Source organism: Felis catus, chromosome A2, assembly GCF_018350175.1.
Source record: "Felis catus isolate Fca126 chromosome A2, F.catus_Fca126_mat1.0, whole genome shotgun sequence".
In the NCBI taxonomy this organism is placed as follows: domain Eukaryota; kingdom Metazoa; phylum Chordata; class Mammalia; order Carnivora; family Felidae; genus Felis; species Felis catus.
The window spans coordinates 75,889,076-75,908,631 of record NC_058369.1 but is presented as its reverse complement, the minus strand read 5'-3'; the positions used below and the strand labels follow the sequence as shown (position 1 = coordinate 75,908,631).

At 44.4% G+C, this 19,556-nt stretch overlaps 2 protein-coding genes across 2 annotated transcripts in view; both read right to left on the bottom strand.

Annotated features, from left to right (window-relative positions):
- TRG (uncharacterized) overlaps positions 1 to 19,556 on the bottom strand; it is a gene marked incomplete at its 5' end in the record, with an annotated part of 115,089 nt that overhangs the window by 20,884 nt on the left and 74,649 nt on the right. The window contains 1 exon segment of the mRNA NM_001305026.1: positions 4,006 to 4,314. Within this exon segment, the coding sequence (NP_001291955.1) occupies positions 4,006 to 4,314 (309 nt within the window).
- Positions 13,848 to 19,556, bottom strand: part of LOC101091772 (T cell receptor gamma constant 2) — a 32,435-nt gene continuing 26,726 nt past the window's right edge. Inside the window, exons 6-7 of the mRNA XM_023250215.2 lie at positions 16,051 to 16,098; positions 13,848 to 14,452 (exon numbers count right to left, since the gene is read on the bottom strand). Of these exons, the coding sequence (XP_023105983.2) occupies positions 14,310 to 14,452; positions 16,051 to 16,098 (191 nt within the window). The 3' untranslated portion in view covers positions 13,848 to 14,309. The remainder of the gene's footprint in view (positions 14,453 to 16,050; positions 16,099 to 19,556) is intronic.

Below are 19,556 nucleotides of genomic sequence, written 5' to 3'. Positions count from 1 at the left end.
ACGGGAGATTTGGAAATTTAGACAATCACTTTCTTTATCAAGTAAATCTGACTTTTAAGCTTAACTATCTCATGATTCACTCAAAACGGGAGCTTATGCTGGCCAAAGCCACTATCTCCTTCTACAGATGCTATATGTCATGGTTCAGCCTGAACAGAAGAAGGACTCCAGGTGACATGATGCATTAGGGGAAAAAACTGTGCCAGAGACAAATTTCCAAAGCATCACTCTCATTGCATATTTTGTTTGTTTACTGAAGTCTGGCTGCGGGATTTTGAGCGTTCTCCATGTAGTTGACCTATGACACTTTCTGTTAAAACCAGTTCACAAAACAGAGAAGATTTTCTTAGTCTTTCCTCTCCACTTGCAGGAAGAGTCCTGGGGCAGACTGCCCAGAAAGGAACTCTTCCACAGTGACCCGTTGGCCATGGCTTCTTGTGTGACCCTCATGCTGTCTTGACCAGTATACTGGCCTGGGGAGCAGGTGTGGGACAACCCGTATTTGCCCACAAGTGCCAGAGTGTATTCTTGTAAAGTTAACCGTCACCAAGAATATTTAAAGTGACCTAACAGTGCAATTGAAACACCATGGACAGGGGTGCCTGGGTGGCTCAGTCGGTTGAGCGTCTGACTTTGGCTCAGGTCACGATCTCGCAGTCCGTGAGTTCGAGCCCCGCGCCGGGCTCTGTGCTGACCGCTCAGAGCCTGGAGCCTGTTGCGGATTCTGTGTCTCCCTCTCTCTCTGCCCCTCCCCCGTTCATGCTCTGTCTCTCTCTGTCTCAAAAATAAATAAACGTTAAAAAAAAATTAAAAAAAGAAACACCGTGGACTATTTGTTTGGAAACATTTCTGTTTCTTTCCAAACATCAATCCTTTCTTCCATGACATAGGTTTATTTGCAGGACTTTCATGATGATCACATGAGTTTCTGGACACACACAACATCTAGCTCATTATCTGGCAGCCATGGAGCTAAATGGACATGAATTCCATTTCATTCATTCCAATACTTAAATAAGTCAAACCAGCCATTTCAGGACATGGTTAGAGTAACATCTGGGGGTGGGGTACGATTGATAGCCATCACACTCCCTTTCCACCCATACAGAGGCATAACATAACAAGAAATGCATGAAGTGCTTCATAAGTGCCTATTGCACCAGGAATTCCCATTAAAAAATAGCTATTATTATATTCTAATCAGAATATTCTCTTTATTATGGAACTGAGCTCCTTGAGAGAATGACTGTGTGTTGTATTCTGTAGTTATAAACTAATTAATTCTGGTTTTGTTTTGTTTTTTGGCTGAGCAAGAAAATCCATCAGAGCAATCTGCTGACCCACGGACTGCAAATGCTAATTCTACCACTTTCAGAATATAACTGTAGATTTTTGGTAATTACTTTATAACTTCAATTTAGAAGTTAAGAAAATAAAGGTTACAGAATTAATGCAGCTAGGAATGATCAGCTTGTGATTGGTACAGTTAAATGTTGACTCATAGATAGCAGGAAAGCAGATAAGGAAAGACAGAAAAAATAGGTCAATTATAACAAAGGCAAGAGACTGGATTGTAGTTGACATTATGAAAGTGGCAGATGTTTATCTAGTTTCATTTAATAAGAATTAGGATTGTGTCGCTACTGTGCACTTGTTTATTGTATTAAAAACATCAAGAACACAGAGTTGTATTCATTATAATATTGGTTCATAAAGCACTATAATCATTTATCTACACAGAGATCTATTTAGTTTATTCATTTTATTCTACTTAGGTGTTGATGGTTTAATAAGTTGGCAAAGACCCAAGAAACCCTGCCTTTTCTGAAGGTCAAAAGCTTTACAAATAATGTACATGCTTCTGTCTACTAAATTTATCAACTGGAAAAGCACAGAATTAAATGATAATCTGTCAACACCTGCCCAGTTTCCTGTTCCGTTACTGAAGGAACAGGGTACATTCTGTTCTGTTAGACATGGCACCTTGGTGGTTTTGTGGAAGGTGAAATAAAAAGGAACTGGATAAAATCTTCTCCCGAATCCCTAAATTTTTTACTTACTTAGGGGCAAACATAACCCACTTATTTGACTGTCTGCTTGAATTTCATTCTTTTGCTCCTCCAGATGGATGGTCTACCTCTCTTTACCTTGCCCCAGGCTTTACGAGGTGGACCCTCATGGACCGCATGGATGGTCTTCCTTATCCTTTGGTTACTGTTTGGAAGCGGTCAATGGAAGCATCAGGAGGAGGCTGGGAAATGGGAGCAGAGTGAGCTCAGGGTTCCCTCCATGACAGGTGGTCTTGGGTTGGCTGCAACTTCCCCTGGGCCCAACATATAGGGCCATCTACCCCAGAGAGAGAATTTGTGCTCAGGACCCAAGAGGTGTAGGTGAGAGTGGCCATTTCCTTTTATACCAATTAACCCACTGGAGGAATTTCTTTCTTTTCTCCCTGGTCTCTGGATCCACAGTCTTGGAAATCTGGTCCCCAAGAAGGAATGCTTTTGTCAGGGGACATGGTGATGGTTCTTTGAACTTCAACTTCCATTGGCCAGCATTCAATGGATCAAGCAAAGATGCCCATTAGTGTGATCCATAGGGGTTAGTCTCCTGGTGCACAAGGCGGGGTGTAGAGAACATGAAGCATGGATCCTGGGGGTAAAACAGAATTTTTGGCAGAATCCACACTTTACGGCCCATCATCCATGCTTGATTTTTGACTGGAAGAGAAATCTGTGCCCCCAAAGAAGGGGACACACAGAGTCCTATTGAAAGTCTATCTTTTTCTCAGTTTCCAGGTAAAGAACACATGGGGCTGATTTTCTAGCAATCTTTCATGAAATGAAGTGGGTCATGTCTTCAGGCAATAAAAGGGCCAAACAATCTTGCTGAAGGAAATTGTGCGCAACGCTGTGGGAAATTCTGCTGGAGACCTTCTCATTCCTGGTTTCTGTTCATTGATGAAATCTTGCACTAACTGTTGGTTGGATCTTTCACGGGCAGGCGTGTCCTAAATACAAATCTCCCTCCACAAGACAGAAGCTCAGCGAGATAGAGGAGGAGTTAGTGAAACTGAGGATCATTAGACGTTCAGTAATCATTTTTACCAAAAAAATTTGAAATTTTAACTGAAATTTCATAAAGTTTGAATTTTCAACTAAAAATGCATTTAATTCAGCTTAGACTTCCTCAGAGAACTTTTTCTTTTTCCCCCCACACACAGCAGCAGGGGCTTTCCTGTTTGGGGCGGGGGGGATCAGTAACATAGTTTTTCTTGTCTTTTTTCTTTTCTTTCTTACTTTCTTTTTCTTCTTATTCTCCTCCTCCTCCTCCTTCTTCTTGTCAAGAAGTTGACTAATTTTATAAGAAGTTAGTGAACATAGTGATATATTTTTGGTATAATTTTTCTTTAATACAAAAATCAGTCACACATTGTAGCACTTAAACCTCCTCACTTTACAGAGGAGAGAACAGAGGTCCAGGGAAGCTGGTCCCCAAATCCCATATGGAGTCACTTTCAAGGAGAAGGGGAAGGCGGATGGCCCGGGGTCTCGTCCAGGGCTGATGCATGCACCTGCCCTGAGGATCATTTCCCCCACAGGAGAGTGAGCGCCAGGCATGGATGAGGGTGCTGCGAAGTCAGCCACACTGTTTCCTGGGCTTCTGATCAAGGAGTCTCTCTCTCTGCACAGGAACCAGAGGTGGGCGGGGTGGCAACTTAGAAACTGGAGTCAGGAGCTGCCTTTCAGTCTTGGCTTTCACCCATTTTGTGCGGAATCCCCAGAGAGTCTCTCCACCTTGAAATTATTTGCACGATATTTTATTCCCACATTCTTCAGGGGATGTGGTCAGAATCTTAAATGGCCTGTCCATAACAGCCAGGGGTGCTGAGGGCTGACTCAGGGCAACCCTAGGGATCCAGAGCAAGTGGAAGGTGCCAGGCAGTCAGGGACCGAGGAATCAGAAACCTTTTTGCTCAGGGAGCGGAGCAGCGCGTGCAGCTGTGAGCTTCCCAGGCAGCACAGTAGTACACGCCCTCGTCGCTCTTCTCCAGCTTCAGCACGGACAGGTCACAGCTGTTGCTACCCTTGCCCCTCTTGGCATTGACTTTGTCCTCATTCAGGCCCCCATCTTTCTGCACAAACGTTCCGGACATGTCCAGTCTGAGGAGCCTCTTGGGGGCCGCACCTTCCTGGTGGTGGTACCAGTGGATGTAGCTGACCTTGGTGCTGGCTTTGCACCCCAGAGTGGCTGAGCGGCCTGCCTGCGCCACGACCATAGAGGGCTGCCCCAGGCTGATCGCTGCCCAGCTGCCTGCGAGGGGGACAGAGGTGAGACAGGAAGGCTGGGAACCTCAGGGCATCCCATGCACCCTCACCGGGGAGGGAATCAGGACTTACCGGGAAACAGGAGGGCGCACAGGAAGGCGAGGGGACCCAGCATGGTTCTGCTTCCCACCTGTGGAGAGAAGCCCAAGGTGACCTCCCAGCTGCACCTGCTGGAAGGAGACTGGGTGGGTGGCAGAGGGCAGGTTAGGGTCTGAGCTCTGTGTCCCTTAGGTGCCTGCAGGTACTGGGGAGAGAGAGGTGGGAAAGTGGGAGGGACCTGAGGGCAGAGTCAGATCTGACCACAAGGGGGAGAGGAACCATCAATGGTCAGGTGCTGAGAAATGGTGGAGCAAGAGCACCAGCAATAATAGTAATCCCTTCATTGGAAATGGACTACACCTGAGCACCGCACTGATCGCTCGATTAAATGAGATGTCGCCCCGTATATGCTAGAATTGCTACTCTGTAAAAGAGTACAATAACAGGTGTCATCGCAGAAGCTCGGAAGGGAGGAAGGGCAAGGACTCTGGCTGACCATCCTCTGCTCGGGGACCACGTGCAGGGGATGCGAGGCTGTCACAGGAGCAGCTCCGAGAGCAGACTGTCCCAGACAAGCATGAGTGTCAGGGTCCCAGAAAATCCTTGCTGGGACAGACGTGTCATGGTTGACACTTAAGAAAATATAAAACTGCCGTCACACTAGAATGGAAAGAGAATTCTTAAACAAAAAAACTAACGAGAAATCTCCCCACGAATGTTAAAGAAACTATAAAACTACGGCACAGAAAAGAGCACAGTATTGACACCAGCGTTTATTTGTGGAGCGCAACGTGTCCTGGCAGGGGGGAGTGGGGAGAGGGTGAGAATGAAAAAAGATCTTCATTTATATCCTCTGGACCTAGGGGCGTCTGCGTGGCTGAGTTGGTTAAGTGTCTGACTTCGGCTCAGGTCATGATCTCATGCCTCGTGAGTTCAAGCCCCACGTTGGGTTCTGTGCTGACAGCTCAGAGCCTGGAGTCTGCTTTGGATTCTGTGTCTGCCCCTCCCCTGCTCGTGCTCTCTCTCTTTCTGTCTCTCAAAAATAAATCAATATTAAAAAAAAATTATATCCTCTGGGCCTAGCATTATTAGTGGTGATTATAATTTATTTATATTTAGATTTTAAAATTCATGTTGACAGTGTCACCAACCAAGAGGTCAGTGCAAGGGGAAAATGCAAATATACAATTTTTTTTTAATGTGTATTCATTGTATTTAAGAAAAAAAGTATGAGCAGGGGAGGGGCAGAGAGAGGGGGGGACAAAAGATCTTAATTGGGCTCTGCGCAGACAGCAGAGAGCCTGATGTGGGACTCGAACGCACAAACTGTGAGATCATGACCTGAGCCCGAAGACAGACGCTCAACCAACTGAGCTACCCAGGGGTTTCTGGGCTGGGACATGGATGGGAATGTGACTATGCAAATGACTACTGAACACACTAGAATAAAACAGGGGTTGACAGTGGGGGAGAGAGGAAGCCTCACTAGGGCCCAGTTCACTCTCCCGGGCCCGGTGCTGCTCGGGGCCGCCTGCAGCTTCCCAGAAAGCAGCCCCATCCCCTGCTGGTGCCGGGGCGGGGCTGGGCCAGGGCACTTTCCAGAAGAGTTGAGGGCAGCCCGGAAACCTCAGCCAAAGCTCCACATCCTGCCTGCCTTTCCCATGGGCTCCGTGGCTGCCAGGTGCACGTGGTCTGCAGGGACCTGCCCGTTCAGACGCCTCCATGTGTGGCCAGCCTTCCAGACCCACTTGTCTGGTGAGCAGTCCAGTTGTGGGGTCTAGCCAGGGGCCCCAGCTCTCTGGGAGGCCGACGCTGTGATCTGACACATGGTGGCTGAGGGGAGAGGTCCTTCTCAGCCTGGAGCTGTCCAACAGGGACATTTGAAAGCTCTGAATGATGCCTCCTGAGTCTGTGAAGATTTATTACATTGACAAGGACAGAATGACAGCTCCAGGCCAAACCTGTCACTTGAAGGATGTGTGTCCTTCGGAAAGTCACTGTAAATGGGAATAACAATGCCTACTCTGGAGACTTCATCTATCCTGGGTCTGGGATTTGGCCAAGTTGGTTGCTTTGTAAATAAATGAGATCAGTCAGTTTTAAGTACAATGTGGTCCTTATACCCACTTGTTCTTCATAATAACATGCCAAAGTGGTTATACCAACCACATTTGACAGATCAACTAACTGGAATCTTAAAATATTTCAGCTGCTCAGAATCACATAAATAATGGAGCCTTGATTCAAACCCAAGTCTATGAAATTCCCAAACCCATCACGCCATCCATTTTCTATACGTAGAATTCAACATATATATAGAGTTACTTTGAAGCTCTAAAGAGTAAGGAGCCAGGAGGAAATTTCAGAATGATAGCAGAACTCAAGACTATCTCTCACGCGGCAATAAGCAAAGAACATAAGCTATTCCTGAAGAGTCGTTATTAGTGCGGGACGTCAAATGTAGTAGAAATTCTTCTATCACTTGTGAATTAATAGTTGCTTACCTTTTGTGAGAGACTATTTTTATGTTTATTAATTTTTGAGAGAGAGAGAGAGAGAGAGAGTGTGAGTGGGGAAGGGAACAGAGAGAGGGAGACACAGAATCTGTAGCAGCTTCCTGGTTCTGAGCTGTCAGCACAGAGCCTGACGCGGGGCTCGAACCCACAAACCGCAAGATAGTGACCTGAGCCGAAGTTGGATGCTTAACTGACTGAGCCACCCAGGAGCCCCATGAGAGACTATTTTTTAAAGGCCATAACAGAAAAATCATTAATCCAGCAAATACTTTATTCAGTGTCAAGCATTGTACATCTTGATTCCTTCCTTGCATAAAGTAGGGGTTCTTCATCCCATTCTGCAGATGAGACAGAGGCTTAGGGGGAGTAAGTAACATACTTGAGATTGTCTAGCTAAGAGCACAGCAAGAACTAACTTCAAGACCTTCAGGTTAAGGAAGCACGTGCCCCAGGAAACCTGCTTGGATGTTTGTGATTCAGGGATTAATTTCTGTCCTCATTGAGCTGTTGCTTTGAATGCAAAACGTGGTGTTGTTATACTTAACCATTTGTTTTCAATATTGTGCTTAAAAACTAAGGTAGTTTGCTTGGTACTTACTCTGACTTCTCGCGCCCCCTCCTGGCCATCACAGGTATGTCATACACCTTATAATTCTTGCTGGAGCCCAAAGAAGTGAAGTCTGTTACAGGAAAGACCCAGCCTGGTCAGTGGAAGAGTCCAGAAATACTTGGCAGGAAACTTGTTTTTCCAGTTGTGTACTCACTGTGTTTGGGAGTTGTAGGTAAATGGGTCCTTCTTGGACCGTTTTGTTTCTTTGTTTTGTTTTGTTTTTTCAGCCTCAATGAGAGGATTGACTGATATGTTTAGTGTCTTGCGTACCTGTGAAAACTATAGAAATGTGGTTGTTTCTTTTTTTTAAGTTTTAATTTATTTTGCTAGAGGGAGGGAGAGAGTGAGCACGAGCAGAGGAGGAGCAGAGAGAGAATCCGCAACAGGTTCTGTGCTGTCAGTGCAGAACCCTACATGGGGCTCAGTCTCACCCACTGTGAGATCATGACCTGAACCAAAATCAAGAGTGAGACACTTAACCAACTGAGCCACCCGACGCCCTGAGATTTGCTCTGAATAACACATCTTTACATTTATATAAACGGCATCCCTTTCCCATCAATCCGTGTCTGTCCATCCGTCTGTCCACTAGGCTCACTGCTCCTCTGGGCTGCTCCTTCTGATATTTTTAATTTCTTCTCTACCTTCTTTTATATTTATCAACAAAGAAGATTTGCTCGTCTTTTGTGAAATTGATTCCTAAATGTGTTATTATTTTTGGTTCTATTGCAAAAGGAATTCTTTCGTCAGTTTCAGTTTCAATTTTGCCTGTTAGTACATAGAAATACAACTGATATTCTGTACTTTGAGTGTGTACCTTGTGATGATGCTAACCTTGTTTACGAAGTGTAGTTTTGGTTTTGTGTGCGTGTAGATTCCATGGGAATACTCGCCTACAGGATCATGTCATCTGTGGATACATTTTTGTATTTCCTTTTCAATCTGATAGAGATCTTTACTTGACTGAGTTGCACTGTCTAGAAACTTCAATACCATGTGGACTAGAAGTGACAAGAGCAGACATCTTTGTCTTGTTCCTGGTCTTGGGGGGAAAGCATTCAGTCTGTCAACATTACATATGATTACATATGGGTTTTCAGAGATGCCCTTTATTAGGTGGAACAAGTTCCCTCACACTGAGATGGTTTCTTCTGCTGTCTCAATTTAAAGCTCTCTAGCAAATATTTCACTTCAGGTATAAAACGTTTCGATTATAGATTTTATTTATTTTATTATTTTTTTCAACGTTTATTTATTTTTGGGACAGAGAGAGACAGAGCATGAATGGGGGAGGGGCAGAGAGAGAGGGAGACACAGAATCGGAAACAGGCTCCAGGCTCTGAGCCATCAGCCCAGAGCCCGACGCGGGGCTCGAACTCCCGGACTGCGAGATCGTGACCTGGCTGAAGTCGGACGCTTAACTGACTGTGCCACCCAGGCGCCCCAGATTTTATTTATTTTAAACATATGTTCTGTTCTGTAATTTGGGTATCTATCATTAGAATAACTTTGTTGACTTTTTGTTGTCATATTGTCCTTTATTTCTTTAAGCATGGATTTCTAGAGGGTTTTTTTTTTCTTGAACACAATTTGTAATAGCTGCTTTGAAGTCTTTGTTAAAGAAAATATCTGGACACACTCAAGGACAGTGTGTGTTGAGTTGTGGGGGCTTTTCCTCCTAAGAATAGTCACACTTTTCTGATTCTTTGCCTGTCTTCGTATTTTTTTATTGAAAACTATGCTGCTGAAAATACATTGCATGAAGTCCTTTTTCCACAAAAGTTTGTTTTCCATGTTGTTTGTAGGCTCAGTGAGTTGCTTGGACTAAATCTGTGATATTATATCCCCTGCCGTATATGATTGCTCATGACTCTCTTGTTTTCTTTTAGTTATTTTATTTTGTAGCCTAGCTTCCTAGAGATCACACCTTTGTCTACATAGCTTAGTCGTAGCCAAGATTAACTAGGGATTGTGTTCAAGCACCTTAAGATTGTGACCCTTACCAAATGATTATTTTGTATAGATTGGGTAGCATATTCATATTTTAGGCAATTAGCACATAGACTTTATGTGCAAAAGTATAAGTCTTCCCGGCTTAAAATTTTTGTTGAGTATTTTCACAGCTCCTCTGCATATGCCCATCACCTCAGGGTCACACAAGAGTCTGTGGCTGGCTTGCACTCTTTCGGGTCTCTGCTAAGCAGGCACACAGCTTCAGCCAAGCACACGCTTGCTGCAGCCATGACCTCAACCTCAGGCCGGCACAGCCCCTGCCTTCCTGCCTGCACACCACTGAGTCTCTCGATTCATCCTCACATCACTCCCCACCCCAAATTATCTGAGCTCCCTTACACTGTGGGATTTGCTGCCAGTCCTCATGGCCTATCCCATCTTGGAAGAACCTTCATGCCCATGGAACCGGGTGTTGGCAGGCGGGGGGAGGAATGGGAGTCCCTCTAGACCAGTGCACCACTGTTGTTCCCTGATCTGCAGCTTTTCAGCATAAAAACGTCTCAGATTGTTACATGAATTTGGACATTTTCCAACCACAGAAATGGTCTTTGTTGACCTAGTCCAGTTTGCAGTTGGTGTCCAAGGAGATGATTTGTTGGCCGTAGCCAAAAGACCTGGCTTACATTCACTTTTCGGTTATGCAAAGCATACATTTTAATTATATGTTTGGGTTTATTTAGGACTCTCAAGTAATTCCAAGACATCAGAATTGGGGCTCAAGTGCCATTAAGCTGACAGGTGGAGAGTAACTCACAAACAGGAAGACGAGTCATGACCATCTTCCCCGGGCTCATGTCCAAGTGGGAAGGCATTTCATCTGCCCCTGTGTGTCTATAGCCATTCAAGAGGCTGGAAAGTGAAGGCTTCCAACAGCCATACCTTTGTCTATTTATGTCACCACAAATGTCACCTGAACTGTGTGACATGTATGAGGTTAAGATGTGGGACGCAATCTTTTCTTAAGATTCTGTTCATTCTCCTGTGCCAGATTTGTTCTTGGCTCTAAAGCAGGCAGACACTCTCAGAAGGAAAAAAAGAAAATGTGTTGTTTGAGGCGTCTTATCTGACAAGAGGAAAGCAGCTCTGAGGCAGGCTGCTTCCTTTGTGCGTGAGGAGGCTCTATCCCTAACCTGTACCTTGGTTTCTCATGACAACTTTTTTTTTTATCTTCCCTGACTTTGAGACTGATACATACTTTCTGTAAAAGTGTTTGTAGAACAATCACAGACTGCCCTTCGAAATATTCAGCTACACCCGTGTTGACAGTTTCATTTTTTCCCCTGCTCATTTTTTGTTTGTAATTTCCCATTATGGTGGCCATACTGCCAATATATGTATACGTTGTTTTAAAAACGATAATTTAAAAAGAATACAGTCACTTTATTGCAGAAACTTTGGAATATGCAGACATGCTTGAAGCCATTTGGTTATTTTCTTCTTGTCCTTCTGATTTGCATGGACGTATTTATGTTTTTATTTTTATAAATATATTCCTATGCAATATATCGTTTTTTTATTGCATATTTGATTTTCCTTCCTAAGTGAATAATTTTCTGTGATGTATACATGATATAAATATAATTTTAAGTGGATATAGAATATTTCACAGAAATAAAATAATTATTTAACATATTTTTCTGCTCTCAGACGTTTAAAGTTTTTTCTAACTTTTAGAGGGAAAATGTACGTAATGGAAAACAAGTATTCTTGTGTCAGAGATGTTTCCTGAGGAAATAACTATGGAATGTAATGACAGGGTCAAATTTGCATTGTGCAGGTCAGATCAACTCCATCTGTGTTTGTTCTGAGAATGAACCAAATGACAGAAGTGCCACCAGAAAGTGTGTGGAACCCTGAGGCCTAACCAGAAAGAGCTTTTTATGGTGGAGAAAAGGGGAGGAGGGTCTGCAGATTCTAGAATTTGGACTCAATCTAAACAACTCAGTGGTATAGTCACATTTAGATTTTCCTGTCTCAGGAGTAGAGTCTCATACATAACAGGCCAACAGATGCCTATGCTGCATGTCAGTGTATAATTTATCCTGAGACAGAGCTCAGTCCTGCACAGGGTAGGCTGAACCAGTAGTATGTGGCCTATGTTCATGGAAGCCAAGGCTCACCCAGAGGTTAGCGCCCAAGCACAGAAGAGGAATGAAATCTATGGTGAGATGTTCTGTGAAGTCAAACCTTGAAAGCCTAAAGCACTGACGTCAACAATAGAGTTTTGTTTCCCCAGGGACTGGTCAGGTTGGGTCTCAGGACTGGGCACCCTCTCTGTACCATGTTCCAGTGGAGCAGGGGTGGGGACACTTGCTCTTTGTGTTCACATTGCTGAACAGCCTTCCTCTGCTGGACCCCCATCCCACCTAGCTGATGTGCCTGTCTTCTATTAAGCTTGCTCGAATTAAGCTTGACTCTACAGTCATTTGTCCTGTAGAGGGACTTGGATGAGTCAACATTCAATTACACACTTGACTCAGCACCTGCAAATGTCTGTGTTCTTGTGATGAAAGAAGCACCTCTCTGTTGAACATCTACAGCCTACCTGTGCTAGTAGATTCATGGGCACTGGTCTTGTGTCAGCCTGTCTACAACAAGAAATAAGACTAAAAGACATGGGTTTCAGTAAATCACATGCCATTAAAAAGTGCAGATTCTTCGTGGAATGTCAGGATTGGCTAGGGCTACAAGAAGTCTGCATTCTGCTTCCTTCAGAACAGTGTCATCAGAAAGGACTAAAGTACAGCGGCTCAACAGTCCTGGTCATAAGGCTCCCAACTCAGGTAGCAGCTACTTGGAATGAACTTGGTATAAAATAGGGACCCTTCACCACAGAATAAGAGTATGTTTGGCAGCAATCGTATGCGTGTGTGCAGATGGATTTTTCTTTCATTAGCTGTGACCTTTTGGAAGCAAGCAAAGTTGGCTGTGGTGTAACTGCCCCTATTTTATCATGCAGCACCCCAGCCACCGCTTGCACAGCCCCAACCAGTAGGGGCCGGTTTGACTTCAAGCCTTTTCCATGAATCAACCACATTTGACAGAGCACATACACCGGAAAAACCCTGAGAAAACAAAACACCAGCCCCTTCCTGCCCCCCACACTGTCCCTTGCACCACCGCCCTCCCCCTCTCTGCACCTGCCAGTGCAGAACAGAGCCCGCAGGGCTGCCCAGGTCGGGTTGGGGAAGGGAGCGGCTGAGGATCAGAAGCCACGGGGACACTGGCTAGGAGTGCCCGGCCCTGAAATCAGCCCACACGGCTCTGGGTCATTTGCTACTCTCCCCTTTGCCTCCGTGCTTTCCACATGCAGAACCAGTTCCAGATCAGTTCTAGACCAGTTCCAGATCTCTATGTAGAGACTTTGTCCTAAGGAGGTCTGATCAAATTCTTGAGACTCAAGGAGTAGATCAAAATTAAATTTTCGCTTCCTTGTGTCTGGTGGGTCTTACGTAGGTTCCACCTGGGAATCTCTACTTGCTTCAGAAAACTCCTGTCCCACCAAACAGAAGGTGATTGTAAATAAACAAAAATCCTCCCCAGTTTGAAATGAGACATTGTTTTCATTCTAATATATAAACGTTTTTGCTTTAAATGCATTCATTAATGAAAACAGAACATATACAATCACTTTATTTTTCCCCGCCTACCACACCCTGAACGTTTTGTTTTGCACCCATGTTTGTAGCAATACACACAAACATAGAAATGAGTGTCATACTTGTTTGTGTGTGTGCGTGTGCATGTGCGTTCTCGATTTTTTCTAAACTAGAGCTGCCAACAGTGGATGCTGATGCTGTTGGGGACTTGCATGTGCCCAGCATAATTATGTCGTCCACACAACCTAGGAGACAGGTCACTGTAACTCCATTTTAGAATGAGAAAATTATGGCACAGAGAGTTCAAATAGCTATAGACCCAAGACTTAAGCCCAAGCACTTGGAGTTCAGAGTCCACGCACTTAACCTCTCCACCACCCTCCCTTTCCAGAGTTGGTACAGCTCTCAGGAAACATGGTGCCCATGAAATACGGGTACAAGTTTGAACACATCTGCCAGTCACGCGATTTGTGATCCTGTCACCAGCAGAGCGTCTTAAAACAAATGAGTCTGAATCTGCTGACTTGGAAGGACAAATAACTTGGGCACCTTCACTGGCTGGGGCTCCCCAGGGGCCAGTGCCCCAAAGAACCCGAACCGGAAAAAGGACTCTCTCAGGGAAAGAGTTAGAAATGTGGAATTGACCATTATTACATCAACGCTGAATGTGAAGGCTCAGTTGTCATGCTGTCCCTTACCTTGTACTCAGATCTCAACAAATGAATGTCCACAGAGGCAAAAGTAGACTTGTGATTGTTTTTATTGTGCCTATTGTGAAAAACATAACAAAACTCAGGTGGCAAAGATGGCAGCTTCCATGTATGTAAAAGAAAAGGCCTCCAGGCAGTTATCTGGATACAGAGCCCCTGGAGCTCTATGGAAGCTGCACGCCAAGTGTACTCAGAGGCGAGGGTGCTGCGCTGCTGACGAGCTGGCGGACGTGAAGGATAGAGAGGTACTGAAGCCCCCGTGGATGCCCCCCGTCCCCATCCCTGAGTCATGGCAGAAATTGTTCTCCATGCAGAGTGACATTTCCTGTCTGCCTAGCGGTTTGTAAACCTGTTCTGCAATGATGACACATAGAAAAAGAAACGTGCGAACTGAAATAACCCAAACGCAGAAAGAAAGCCCCGCTATATCTCCAGCAGACTCTTCTAGTGACAATAGCCAATGGAGAGAAGTGGACCCTTGGTGCCACCATGGGTTAGGAACTCTTCCCATTGTCACAGAGTGCTGATCTCCCAAGCAGACAGATGGCGATGATGATGGTGTAGACCATGCTCTTGATGACAAGGAGGAGGTAGGTGTAGTAGGCAGAGGTGTTCACGAGCTGCACCTGTCGGGGGTCTAAAAGAAGCCATAGGTTAGTTTCACACATTTCTGATGTGCTGGGTTGAAGTGACTCTCACCAGTACAACTGGAGAGTAAACATCTACACCACCATCACCACTAACACCACCCCCAAGACTACTCAGAATCCAGTTTGCCGACCAAGTCTGTAAAAAACCTGTGAAATTCACTTAGAATATTCCAGAGTATTCTAAACGATGGTTGTGTTTGTAATTCATGAACCCAGGGGGGGAAGAACCATTGGTGATAGATAGCTTTTAGCATTTCTTCATCCCCAGCATGTCCCTATGTAAGAATACTAGGCAATATCCATTAACCACAAACTAAATGTCAGTTGAGAACTTTGCCTAGAAAGCCTTAATCCTCTTTAATTTTGCAATAACATATGAGATTATTACTTTCACTCCCATTTTCTTATACTGAGGACAGGGAGAGGAGCAATTTGCCTGATTTCATGCAACTAGTAAGTACGAGAGGCCAGATTTCAATCTCAGCAACCTGGTGTTTCAGGACGCATTCTCAGCTACTCTGTCATCCTGGATCTCCACATGCTATGAATACCCAAGACACCCAATGATTATGGATAAATGTAAAGTTGGATGATGATAAGGAAGATGATGACGAGTAGCCAGAGTCCAGGAGCCCCTTGATATTGGACATGAGGACAAATCAGCAGGACTAAAGCCAACGGTCCTCATCATTTCCTTTGTGCATATGCGGGGAGAAAGGGCCAGGAACTACTACTTATACTTAGAATGTACTCACAGGTACTTATTATGCGGCTGCTAAATGAGATACCTGAAGCAAGACACTCCACATAGGGGGCCTTGTGTTTTCCATAACTGAGCTGGGTGTTATTTGTGTCATTTGTGGTTGGCTCAGAAAATGTAAATAAGCTAACCCTATTCCTGCAAATAAATAATTAAGGCTGGGGTGTAAGTCTGGATTCTGGCACACGAAGTCTTGCCATCACACCCCCTCCCCTGTGCAGTCTGTCTCAGGGCCTTGGGTTTGGGATGTAGAGGAAGAATGAAACCTGAGTAAGTGTATGAAGTCTTGATTCATCTAGCCTGGGGCGAAGCCCGGATCTCGCTGTGTGGCATGATACAAGGGACGTAGTTAATCTCAGCTCCTTGTCCTCAGGGGCAAAATGGGAATGAAATACTCACAGTGAGTGTTAAGAGAATTCAACAAAATGCACTGACAGTAACACGATGCCTTTTGTCCAAGAACCTCTCAGCATCATTTACTAAGTACCAGCAAGAATAGAGACTTAAAAAAAAAATCTAAAGCAACAGCATATTTTCCTGTTAGTAGAAACAAAGGCCACAGAAATGCATGAAGTGCGTTGTTAACAGACGTCAGAGCCCCTCACTGCACCCCTACTTTACAGACCTCTCCTTCCCAAGCCAGCAGTTACTGTGTGAAGATGACTCCTGGGAAATGATGGACTGACTTAAATTACCACTCAGTCTATTTTGCAAGATCCTGCCATTGTGAGGCTTCTACCCGAAGCCAGAGAAGTTCAAAAGTTAAGCTGATCGGAAGGAAACAATGCTATAGCCTAACATACAGGAAACAAGTACAAAACTTACCATTTTCATCTTTCAGAGAAGCTTTTGTGTAGTTAACAGCAGCGAGCTCTAAAAGAAATGAGAGCAAGTATTATTCTGTTGTTCATATCCATTATTTGACTCGTGTCTGTACTGTGGATGGTTTGATGGATGGATAGATAGATAGATGATAGAGAGATGATAGATAGATAGATAATAGAGAGACAGATAGATAGGTAGATACACAGACAGATAGAATCTGTCAACAGATAAGAAAGAACCATTACAAATAGGAGCCCACAATTCCAGAAATGTTGCTCTGGTTCCTTGTAATTCTTTGTAGATCAATTCATATGCTGTATTTCTGTGCAGGAAGATGTTGAAGTTCATGAATTTTTTTTCTTTCTTCCTCACAACTGGGGAGTAATATCTAAGACTATATCTTGTTTTCCCTCTGTCCTCACAGCTCCCAGCACAGTGCCCGTGGCAAAGTAGGTGTTCTGTAAATACTTGTTGAATGGAAAAACATCCAGAAACAGTAGCTGCTGTAAAGTCCTGAGCACACACCGCTCACATGAAGCGTGGCCACCAAAACAATATCGTCCAACCCGAGAATCCACAGCAGAATCTTACACGTTGGAAGGAGGCTGGTGTAGGTCAATTTCCCATGTAAAAACGGAAGCGGCCTTACCTTTCCAAATCACGCACACCCCGGTAACCGCAAGTCCCGCACGTGATTTTCTAGAGTGGAGGTGTTTGTGGACATGACAACAAGGCTAATGAAAGCCAGTACCCTTAGATGGTTATTCCTGTGCCAGGCACTCTGTGAAAGTTCATGTGCGTTATCTCATCTGATCCTGGTGACACTGACATGAGCTGGATTTGGAGGACTCCATGTTACCCGCAAAGGAATAGGATTTAGAGTCTCTAAGTACCTTGCTGAGAATCATACCAATGACGGGCAGAGCCGGCATTCAGGGTCGGTGGTGGGGGGTTAGATGAGCTACAGCATGTGGAACATCCCTTGTACAACAATCCATACAAATCAAACCTAAGTCCACCATCGTGGACTCTCATACATCTCTTCCGGATACCCTCATTACTTTTACCAACTGACCATTTATTACAGAAGCTCAGGATCTGGGTGTACTTTCTGCAGGGATAGGATGATAGGCAAGTCACATCGATAGCTGCCTGAATATATAAAACATGAGATGAGGGTTGTATTTATCTAGAGTGTAAAAACAAAGCAATACAAAAACAAACAACCAAAATAAAAAACATCCAACATACATACAAAGACAAAATTCCTTAAAAAGTACATTGACCATGGGGCACTTGGGTGGCTCTGTCGGTTAAGCGTTCAACTTTGAATCAGGTCATGGTCTCACATCTGTGAGTTCAAGCCCCACGTCAGGCGCTGTGCTGACAGCTCAGAACCTGGAACCTGCTTCGGATTCTGTGTCTCCCTCTGTCTCTGCCCCTCCCCCACTCACGCCCTGGGTCTCTCTGTCTCTCAAAAAATGAATAAGCGTTAAAAATTTTTTTACAAAGATCATTGACCGGTGGATGCAGAGAGTCATGAGGTTGTTTTGATTTATCCTTTTTCTGTTCAAATGTGTCCTTGTCCCTACACACGTGGTTCAGGTGTGCAATTGTATGCCTTCCACACAATCTAATTTTGTCACTCTTAAAAAGATGGGTTTGGGGTATAAACTGTCAGGTAAATCCCAAGAAGGAAACTGTTAGTATAGTTACGTTAAATGTTAAAATATTCTCAAAAGCTGACTTTAAAATGCCTTAAATGTCTTTCTTTTCCATACAGTGGCTTTGGTCACCATACTGCGCATCTGGAACTAATATAGCACTACACGAGAACTAACTGGAATTCCAACAAAAACTTTAAAAACGATAAATAAAAATCTCTTATCATCGTGCATTGGTGAGCTACCTCACTTTGTCTCCATCTGATTCAGAAATGTCCAGCGTCTGGGCAGGACCTGGCGTCAGGTGGAAAGGGTACTGGTGTGATGTGTGCCCGAGGCTCCATACTTTTAGTGTTACAGCAGGAGCACTCGGTAAGGTCCCTCTTCTACTGGGGGTTCGAGGGCTCTCTTCCTCTGATGACGTGTCTAAAATACCTAGTCCCCAGGCTTTAAACTGTGACCAACAGGATCCTTTGCACTGTGATCTTAGAAGGCTTCCGTAACCTGGTGGTGACAGGCTTGAGCAGAAGACAGGGTAGACATACACCCTCTGGACAGGCTAGCATAGGACAGAAAGGATCAGCAGAAGGTTGTACACTGAGAGAATCCCAGAAAGTTTGCAAGGTTTTCCTTCAGGCGCCTATTACTTGCCCACTAAAATAGGAGCCTTGGTCCCTGAAGATCACAGAAGATGTGCCCCAAGGGGGAAACCCACTTTTTAAAAGTGTCTTCGCCACAGGGAGGGCATCAGCCTCTCAGCAGGGAAAGGCTTCAACCCTTCCAGAAATGTACAAACAATAACCGGGGTGTGTTGACAGCCCGCACTAAGTGGCAGTGGCATGAAGTCCGGCTGCAGGTGTTCAAGGGGTCCCCAGGGAGGAGGTCTGAAGCTTCTGGAACAAAAAACAATTTTTCCAAGATTATGCACCTAGCAGGTTAGACACTCAGGGTAAGTCATTTTGTACTATTATTTAAGTCTTACCACTGATGCCTGTTTATAATTTGAGCCATCTTAAATGCCTCATGGTGGGTGAAAGAGTGAAAACACAAAACTAAAAAAAAAAAAAACAGCAAGAAAAACAGGGTTTGTTAGGGAGCCAGAAAGAACCAAGTGACCGCCTTGGTTTTCCCTCACCTCCAACTCTTTCTTGAATACACTGCCAGTTTGTTCACCTTGATTTCCCGGATTCAGAAGCACATCAGTGCCATGGTACAAGGTCATTAGGACAGCAAGTCTGGCATGAGAGGCCATCTTTTTTTTTTTTTTTTTTTTTTGGAGAACCAGAATGGACTTTATCTACAAGTGCCACAATCTTATAAATACACTGTAAAGAAAACTTAGTATGAATATTTATTTGACAAAGCTCCCCGTTAACATATCAAGTAAGCCAAATTAGTTTAACAAATCCTTTGGAATGTTCCAGGTTAAAGAGACCTAAGCAGACCAAAACTCCAAAGAAAACAAGCAAAAAAACCACAAAACCCTTAGCCCTTTGGACAGAGAGAAAACCAAATTCTAATGCTGTATCAGCTTACTTTTGTTTTGTTTTGGTTTTTTTGTTCTGTTTTGTTTTTGTTTTGTATTGTTTTGTTGTTTATTTGTTTGAGAGAGAGAGAGAGAGAGCAGGAGCAGGGGAGGGGCAGAGAGAAGGAGAGAGAGAGAGAATCCCAAGCAGGCTCCACCCTGCCAGCCTGGAGCCCAATTTGAGGCTAGAACCCAGAACCCTAAGACCATGACCTGAGCCAAAACCAAGAGTAGTCTTTTAACTGACTGAGCCACCCAGGCGCCCCGGGATCAGCTTACTTTTGCTTTGAAAATTCTTCATGCCAATAGTAGTCAGT